Source organism: Ammodytes marinus (assembly GCF_949987685.1).
Source record: "Ammodytes marinus genome assembly, chromosome: 8".
NCBI classification, from domain to species: domain Eukaryota; kingdom Metazoa; phylum Chordata; class Actinopteri; order Uranoscopiformes; family Ammodytidae; genus Ammodytes; species Ammodytes marinus.
In genome coordinates, this window is record NC_137212.1 from 17,256,334 (window position 1) to 17,265,985 (window position 9,652).

The window sequence follows — 9,652 nt, forward strand, 5'->3', positions numbered from 1 at the left end:
ACACTTCCTTCATGCCTGGCGTCATGTCTTCATACCTTACTCCTGTCCACCAAATTCACTTACTTCTTACTCTCATAGCTAGCAAAGATGTCTTCGAAGGCCTCTAGAGGGCGCTCCTCTGAGTGATCAAAGTAGAAATCGAGCATAGACGCTCGTCTGTGGAGGGGAGAGGGAGAGGAGAGAACCGCACACACACCGAGGTCACCAAAAAGTGGAGAGGATATGGGTGACTGTGATGAGATGAAGGAGGATTCATCTGTGTTTGTGTCTGTGTTAATGGATTCAGGTCAGATGGTAATTCAGGTGAACAGAGTTATAGTATCTGACTATGTCCTGCCTCATCTCACCCAGCAACTCAGGACAATTGTGGATGTCCACAATTCAACCGACCATTTTCAACATTTCCTTCACCTTCAACAAGGAGCAGGAAATATGTTAATGTGTAGTTTATAAGTGGAGAAAAGGTTGAAGCTTCACAAGCACTGTATTTTATGTGGATCCTATTTATAATAAATCGTCCTGTGTTTCATGAAAGAAAAGAGTCAGAGTCATTAACCACAAAGAAACAACTGCCTGCTTTGTCGTCTGCAGTTGCTATGGCAGACAGACTCCTCCAGAGCAAACAGACCTGACAGATTGAAAAGTAATCCAAACACAACAAAGACTGAGTGAGACATCTTTCAATATATATTCACTAATGTTAATTACTTACTTGTACATTTTTTCTATTGGGGCATTGGATCGCTGAAGCTCTCCTAAAGGAGTTCTTCTGGAGGTGGGACGGACAACACCTAAAACCAAACAAAACAAAACAAAGAAAATCATAAGCACACACCTTACATGCCCTATTAACAAGCCAAGCAATGTATGTACTTTAGGTGGGCTTTCAGGTAAAACTAAATATAAAGGCTGATCAGTATTTGTTGCTTTGGGTTTTGTCTCAACTTTTTTTTTTGCATTTTTTTTTGGCATTTTTGCTTTTTTTAGGCAGATTTGGAGGACTGAACCTCGTGGTAGGGTGCTCTAACCACTACCCCCCCATGTTAGGCATGTTAATCCACATAAAAAGGCTCCTACGTCAGTCGGGAACCAAAATAGTGTGGAGGATTGAGAATTGCACGGAAAATGTCAGAATCGCCTCTGGCCTCACATTTCACCATATTGTATGGAGTTGACCTGGAAGGCTAATTACAGAGCAGAGGAACTGCAGCACTCTGTGGAGTTGTGGCATAAGCTGCACAAGTGGAGCAAAAGCAGCTAGTGTGTGACATCTGCTATAATGTGTCTGACCATAATGAAACCTACCTTCAATACTACTGACTGATAAAGACACACAAATAATAGTCTGTAGTGGATTTAAATGGCCTGTATTCACCAGAGTTTGTATATCTTAAAGGTTGAGGTCACGGGGAAGAACGAAAACACCCATAGATGGACGGGTGTTTGACTTGTTGTTGCACAGATGATGAGACTACATGTCTATTTGCAGATATTAATACACCTGATACCCCCCTCACACAGATATAAGACTGTGGGTGAGCATGTACCTCTGTATGTCTTCTGGAAACTCCTGAAATAAACCTGAAACACTGATTAAAAAGTCCAGTCTGATGCCTTTTGTCTTTGTCAAGCCATGGGGAAACGATTTGGCAATACAAGTCTTTGTTTAGCATTTGCATAACAAAAAAGAAAAAAAAAGCAGACCAAAACTGATTGTGGACCTTCAATCTTTAAAGATAATTTCAGAATGACAGTGAGCGATCATGTACCTGAAGTTTTGGCGGCCCAGGAGCGGCCAGCTTCGTTAAAAGCAGCAATGCCCCTGATGGTGGCACGGAGGATGCCCCATCGAAACATGGCCACGGGGTCCATGCCGATGAGCTGTCGCACGTATGAACGGTCGCTACTCCGCAACAACGCCACAATGTCTGGACGCATGTGGTCTGTGTTCTTCTCTCGGAAATCCTGGTGAGATCAAACATCAACATCAACAATAAAAAACAAATGGGTCATGGTCATTTTGAAAAATAACTACGTTTTCATGTGTTCCCTAGTGTCTTCCCTGACTGTCCTCCTTACCTTGATTTGATATTTGACTTTCCCAGCAAAGTGTCGAATGACAAAGGCAGGCTCCATTACTGCTGTGGGGACAAAGAATTTGTTGCCCTGGTGCTGCTGCTTGAATTTGGCCAATAACGTCTCATCTGTGGCATGGGGAAAGCTGGGGTGAAGGGCACGGGGAGGGGAGGAAAAAGAAAATATGTTGCACATGAAAGGACAGCTTCAACTGAATCAAAACAAACTCAAGTCTTTACAGGCGACCATAAGACATGAATGAAACTGTGTCATCTGTGGCTGCCCTTACTTGCTCTCCTCATCCAGCAGGTAGAGCAGGCCAGTGGGTTTCTTGCTGATGAGTTGGATACAGCCCACATTGTCCGTGTAGTCGATGTTGTGCCAGGTGATCCCCTCTGCTTGGTACTCCTCCTGGATGAGGCAAGACGGAACATTTTGGTGAATAAGCTCACTGGTGAAATCCCCAAAAATACTCAATGTGTATGCTAAAAATGTGCAGCAGTATACCCTTTCTATTTTAACAAGGCTAAGAAAAATGAGCATGTACTGTCTAGCATGCAACCTTTTCTGTCTTTAGACATCAGGAAATCCTTGGATGAGTCACTGTTTAACACATCATTATTATAAAACACAGAGCAGAGAAGACAAGTTGTGTGTTTGAATCACAGAGGAGAAACTCCTGATTTGGAGGGTAAATAAACTGAACAAGGCCACGCACCTGCTCCAGATTGAAGATGTGATTATTGAAGTAATATTGCAACTGCTCGTTTGCATAGTTGATACAGAACTGCTCGAAGCTGTTGGTCTCAAAGTCCTCAAAACCGAAAATGTCCAGGACGCCAATGGACAAGCACTGAAAAACAGGACCAGGAAAAATGTGTTTCTTCTGTCACATTAAAACTAAGATTATTTTTGTTGTTGTTATTGTGCTGTTGTGTGTGTTTGTCTCTTACTGGAACAGATTCCTCCATATCTTTCTTGTTAAGCAGTGCGTGGTTGATGCGCAGGACAATCCAGTCAAACAAGGCACTGTACAAAGATTTTGCCATGGAGTCTCTGGCCGTGATAGCCTGATGGGAACGAGAGGGAATGATATAATGTTGTGACAAAATTTTCCACAAACATTACGTAATAGAAATGATACCATTGATACCATGATACTATTTTGTATAGCGCTTTGTATTCAGCATTCAATTGCTATGGATGACGAGGGCTTAAGGAGATACTAAGGATAACATGAACATTTACACACTGACGGGAAGACTTGTAGATGTGGTTTCAATAAAGAAGCAGAAAGGCATTAGGAAGGAGCAGACACACAGAGCCACCAATTAGTGTGCCATTGGATACTATCATAGTAATGCCAGGTTGCAGAGATGTCTCCATGGCTGCTGCTTACCTCAGAGGGGCTGTAAGGGAGGATCAGTGTGTCGTTGACCGTCACTGTTTTCCTCTGCGTCAGCGCTTCAACCAGCAGCTCCTCTTTAACCTGAAAGGGAAGCCCATAGAGATTAATGCTGAGACAGTCGCAGCCGACACAGTGGTGAAGTATGGCGTCACTCACAAACACACACATGCACACGTTACCTTTAGCAGGTCAGACAGTGTGGCCAGGACCTCTGGTGGTCCCACATCCAAGCCCTCGTCACGGCCTGTCGACTTCCTCCTGTAGGTCACGTTGCCCAGGTATAAGATGGCCGAAAGCACAGAAAATATCCTGCAACACAGTCACAAAAGTTGCATGAAGTAACAGCAACAGTCTATAACTAGTAAACTGAATAGAAGCATTGTATGGGGCTGCATCGTAGTATGTAAACAAAGGGTATTTTTACAAAGAGGGCCCACCGTAGCTAGCAACATGCCCGTTTATAGAGCCTAGGCTGTGTATTAATACTGGATTTATTTCAGCGCACACACAGTACGTACAGGTAGTCTTAACTGATTTTGACTGAAAGAGACTTTCACAGCAAGCATTCTCCAGAATCGCTGACTCCACCTTTTATTACTGCTACATTAGCAAATTCAATACTGCTATTGTTGTACTGTTAAAAAGTGTCTCAGTTGTTATTTATATTCATGGTAACGTGACTCATTGCTCAGACCTAAATAACCTCCACTTCCAGGACGGCGGGGAAAACTGCTGAAGACGGAATTTTCAACAAAAAACCCTCAACATTTCTGGAAGAACAGTCTTTCCTGCATTACACAGACTATCCTCAACATGGCCACTGATTTGCTTACTGTTTCTTGGTGGCGGGAAGGAAGCCAACCATCTCCATTGCCTGCTGCAACCTTTCAAAGTCATGACGCAGGTCTTCCTCATCTTCTATCTTAAAGTTTTGCTACAAGGAAAGACAGACAAGTCAGTGGGGTTTTATATAGGTGAGATAAATGACGTACGAAGCACAAAATGGACAGGCAAACAGGTGAGGAACAGATGTGAATGAAAGGGATGGTGAGGAAAGAGGGGAATGAAAAGTGTGAGAGAGAACAAAGACTGCTTCATTAACATGCAGGACACATGTGCGCAGTGAGCCTAGAGTGTATACAGCAGCTTATTCAGAAGCGTGACAGTCTTCATGAATACAAAGTCCACCCTCAGTGAGTTACAGTGTCACATTAAAACAGGCTGCCTGTACCAAGTGGATAGAATACAACCTGCCGGATGTGATGACACAGGGGCGCAGCACTGTACCTGCTTGAGGTAGAAGTAGTCTTCAGGTGGCAGCAACTTGAACTCCTTCCTCTCCTCCTCTGAAGCTCCCAACAACAGGTAGTAAAAAACGTGGTAGTTTCTGGAAAAAACAACACACATCGTTCTTTAAAGACCTACTTCACCGGTGGGAATATGAAGGTGTATTGAACTCTGAGGTCCTATGTAGTATAAATGTGCAAACATTTTTGAAATCGGTTCATCCTAGCCTGAGAAAAGGCAGAAAGAGTGTTTTATGGTCTCACTGTCTAACCCTTCATTTTACTAGTGTGACATCACACTAGTAAAAATGTAGGGTTATGATTAAGAGGACAGCTGGGCCAAGGGAAGACTGAGGAAAGACTGCGGGAAGAAAAACCTCATTCATTATATTATAATAGCGATTTTATAATGATAGAACGCCAGTTCCATATGGGTGAGGAATTCCTTTAAGCTGGTACTACACATAAACTTCAGTCACACCAAATAGTTACTGAAAGGAACTCTTGATAAACAAAAATCATGAATTAAATGTAATTTGTGCATCCATCATTTGTTTGTTCAATTATCTGGGTAGGGGTAATCAGTGGATGTAAGCTTCATGTTTATGGTGACAAATAAGGGGAAGTTTTAGTAATAAACAGAGTCAACACTAATAGAAAGAAGGGCTCAATGATGTTGATAACAGTTTTCCACTATGCACGCTATTAGTGGGCAAGGAGGTAGAAAGGCACACGGGATAATCTTATCGTTAACAAACAATGACATCATACAGGAGACTCACTCCCTGACTAGACAGGCGAGATGCACTGTCAACAGGCGATTAATAGTACACTGTGCAGGCTGCCAGTAGCTAAAAGGTTATGGAGGCGGGCTTGTCAATAGGAGGCAACTGTATTTTCCCCCCCAAAATAGCTGGGAAAATCTGCACAGGAAATGTGAATGAGTAGTGTTCCTCCCACTCTTAACAGCTGTAGTGTGTGTTTTATACAAGGCATCAAGCCTGCGGTTTCACCTATGGCTTTCACATACTAACCACCCTGAATGCTGAGTACATCTTCATCTGTACTAAATCGACAATGCAAAGAATAAAAGATGACGTGTAGTGAGAGAAAAGTCTTCCTGTGTCAAGAACAGTTAAACCATCACTACTTGGGAAATTATTTATATGAAAGTCAAGTAGGATCAGTGTCCTTTTTTGACTAATTCATCAGTAATAATATGTTACTGGAAATGAAACGACATCCAACGACAATGGAGGATTCACTAAATCCCCTTAACCGTCTGACTTTATTTCTCAATTACCATGACCAAAAGATTTGTTTGCACATTAGTCACACAAGTAGCAACATGCTGGCAGTCTGATCTGTAGTAAATGTCAGAGTGAGTAACAAAGGCTAGTTGCGTGATGTCAAGGGAGAACGAGTGACGACATGGGAGGTGGGGCAGTCTCTCGCAGAACTGACGGCCAGGAAAGAGATTTTCTTCTCTCATTTGTTAGTAAAGAAACACACAAATCGGAGTCTCTAAAAAGTCCTTTTAAATTCAGGCTAAACCAAACAATATTATTATGATCCATCATGACTGTGTGTCCATACTGTACAGTACATGTCTGCTTTGATGTCAGCGGTTGCAATTATTCCGTTTATTATATTGCGGACATGTAGCTAATGCTAGTATTACCAATATGTTCATATTCAAGCCTTTAGGTGGTGAATATCTTAATCTGCAAAATCTAGTCTGAATGAGAGTACGTATATGTGAGTTAAGGCAGATGTGACTTTGAAGTCAGAAGACTGAGGCCATGATTGAACTTTATATCCAACCATCAGAGGCTTCCCATGTTTGTATAGAGGGCCTCATGAAGGTCAGTGGTGGTCAAGGGCCAAGACCCGTCCTACCCCTCCTCACCTCTCGTTCTTCTCTCGAGATACCAGACGAGACTTCTCCAGGAGATACTTTTCCACCACAGCCCTAAAAGACAGTGAGAAAGCGGGGTGGGATGGTGGTAGAAGAGGACAAGGAAATGAAAAAAGAGGAAGAAGAAAAACAATGAGGATGAATCACTTGACACTCAAAGGTCACTCAGCTTTGTCCGTGTTTGTGTTTGTGTGTTTTTAGGTCACATGTGAAAGTGGGCTAGTAATAAAAAATGAGGGGATGGGCAGTAGGGGAAGTGGGCAGATGGTCGGAACAATCAAATAGTGAATACAGCGTTCGGATTGGATGGTAACACATTAAACAAACCACATAGAAACACACATACACAGCAGCAATTACACAAATTTGGCTTTTTTCTTTTTATTGTATAGTTTTTTGGACAGACGGACGGAGGAGACTGGAAGGCTATACTGCAGGGGCAGAGGTATGCTTTCGGACCACTGAAGTCACGAGATATGCACTTTTATAAGCAGTGGGTAACACCACACCAGGCCATGGCCATAAAGTTGTCTAAATCAGATTTTATAAGTCTGAGATGTTTTTTCTATAGTCAGGCACAAACATTGATGACGCCAGACCTCATGACAAACTAAGAATAGAGCTGTGCTGTGAGAAACACCGTCCATCTGCTAAAACTGCAGCCAAAACTATAGACAACTTAACTGACTTAAACAAGTGTATACATATACATTATAGGGCTACTTGTTTGCTTTCTCTTTGTCCCTTTTCTCACAATAATCTAATTAGCAACGCTTAGACAAAAAAAAAATTAAATAGTAATCAACAAATACTTTAAAACCATAAATTAGAAGGGTAAAGACTATATTTTCACCAAGCGATTTTGAGATGTATAAAGATGTTTTTGACAGCCTTGTGGCACAAGAAATGGACAGAAATTCAGATAAGGCATCCAGTGCAGGCGTTGACTGTGTCAAAGGATTTGGAAACACCATGAATACATACGGAATACAGGTCAAGTGAGCTTTTACTGCTTGATGCCACTTCTTCGGAAACATAAAGAAGCACGTTTCAAACCAGGACCCATTCCAGGATAAGTTCCAGTAAATAGTGCAGTTGGACAATGTCTCTCATCCATGAATGTTTATTTATTTTCAGGGGGGTTATTATGATACACTGACTATACAGTATATCTGTCAGCATATACCAGGGGCGTAACTGAAGTCTCACAACACACACAAAAGCATACAGTACATGCTCAGACATTTTTCACTTCACCTCCTTGTTACACCTCCTCTAAAGTGTGTGTTCCTTTTAAATCGCTCAGATCCCAGTGAGGAACTTTTACCCAAACAGAGGCCAGAGAGAGAGAGAGAGAGAGAGAGAGAGAGAGAGAGAGAGAGAGAGAGAGAGAGAGAGAGAGAGAGAGAGAGAGAACAAACATCCTGTCTGTCAGTTAGTCAATCCGCTCAGAAAGCAGAGCAGTCGAACAGCAGCCTTCCCTTTGTTAATCCCTTCTATTGACTGTCTGAATGGACGCCACTGGAGATGGAAAGATAGACAGGCAGCCTTTGTTAGGTCGGCAGAGCAGAGCTGTGGTGGTAGTCCAACACTTCAATGAGGTCTACACTAGCACATACAGTGCACGGTGTATTGGTTTGACTACATTCATCGTTTTTTAAATCTTATTTCTATTTCCAAGTGGGTTCACTTTGTAGGACAGAAAAAAAATCCTCCCTACTGATTTGATTACATACTTCTCTTAGGATAAGCAAATTCAATAGAGCTTTAAGGGACCTGGTGCCATTAGTGGATAATCAGGTTGGGGATCCCCATTTACTGTGGACTCGAGCAGCTGTCCCCACAGACATTTAAATGATATGTATAGTACTGTTGCATGTGCGCACACACACACACACACACACACACACACACACACACACACACACACACACACACACAAGCATTAGAAATCTCATCTTGTTAGCCTTATAGACTGAAGATGTTCTGCAGCGCTTCAACTTCAACTCTCTCACAATTGTAGCATAATAAAATATTCCTGTCTTTAAAAAACACTATTGAGCAGCTGTTTCTCTCTCCTGATGAGGAAGTGACTCGGCCGAACAGACTCTGATGCATTTCCTAACCAGACTCTGACGATTGAGAAAACGGAAGGAAGCGCTAGTGGTTAAAAGTTTCAGCCTTTACACAAACTGTGAGTCCACATGACCAGCCATAAAAAAGTCAAAGAGGAAGATATTAGGTAATAGAGAGGTAGAAGTCCCTGATGATGAGCTGCAGGAACAAGATTGCATATTAGAAAAAAGGACCACTTAAAGGTCCCTGTGTGGTGCCGTACTGCAGGGTTGAGACAGCTTGTTTAAAGTCTTCACAAAGACACATACAAAAAATACAAACACACACATTTTCTGTTAATAACTCACCCTCTGACCACACCGCTCTCCAGGTAATTAACCTGGATGAATTTTCCAAAGCGGCTGGAGTTGTTATTGTGGGCCGTCTTGGCGTTCCCGAAGGCCTGACAGAGAACAGGGGAAGACAGAAACACAAGGTGAGTTTAAGGATATCAAAAATGGAGTGCATTACCACAACAATTTCAAATCAATAAACAACTTCTGAAGAGTTATTGCAATATCGCCATGGCAGTGTATCCTCTCAGTTTGGCTTGGAAAAGAGGTTTATATGTGAAATAAAGCTAAATATCAAACACTGAGAGGGAGACAACATGCCTGTTTGCCTGACAATAGAGCCTTTGAGACTATATTAGGCCTGATTTTAAGTCTTGGCTGCTTAAGAAACACAGGCTGACTTTGTTGTAGCACCGGCCGCTGAAACAAACATAAAAAAAAAGACTTTCAGCTCAATGTTTATGTTTTGAATCTCACTGGTGAGTTTTGAGTTTCAAACCTTATATGGTGGTGCTATTGGATGCAACACAATCTGGGAGTGTACCTTCGGGCCAGC

At 42.2% G+C, this 9,652-nt stretch overlaps 1 protein-coding gene across 3 annotated transcripts in view; it reads right to left on the reverse strand.

Annotated features, from left to right (window-relative positions):
- The window catches only part of LOC307254599 (myosin IXB), a 62,984-nt gene that overhangs the window by 13,995 nt on the left and 39,337 nt on the right, over positions 1-9,652 (reverse strand). For 2 of the 3 annotated variants that reach the window (XM_080033043.1, XM_080033042.1), the window contains exons 5-17: positions 9,112-9,206; positions 6,680-6,742; positions 4,772-4,871; positions 4,318-4,418; positions 3,664-3,793; positions 3,476-3,565; positions 3,030-3,146; positions 2,795-2,929; positions 2,366-2,487; positions 2,080-2,221; positions 1,770-1,965; positions 713-791; positions 64-156 (exon numbers count right to left, since the gene is read on the reverse strand). In XM_080033043.1, the coding sequence (XP_079889169.1) occupies positions 64-156; positions 713-791; positions 1,770-1,965; positions 2,080-2,221; positions 2,366-2,487; positions 2,795-2,929; positions 3,030-3,146; positions 3,476-3,565; positions 3,664-3,793; positions 4,318-4,418; positions 4,772-4,871; positions 6,680-6,742; positions 9,112-9,206 (1,463 nt within the window). The remainder of the gene's footprint in view (positions 1-63; positions 157-712; positions 792-1,769; positions 1,966-2,079; positions 2,222-2,365; positions 2,488-2,794; positions 2,930-3,029; positions 3,147-3,475; positions 3,566-3,663; positions 3,794-4,317; positions 4,419-4,771; positions 4,872-6,679; positions 6,743-9,111; positions 9,207-9,652) is intronic. The other variant, XM_080033044.1, reaches the window with a different exon arrangement.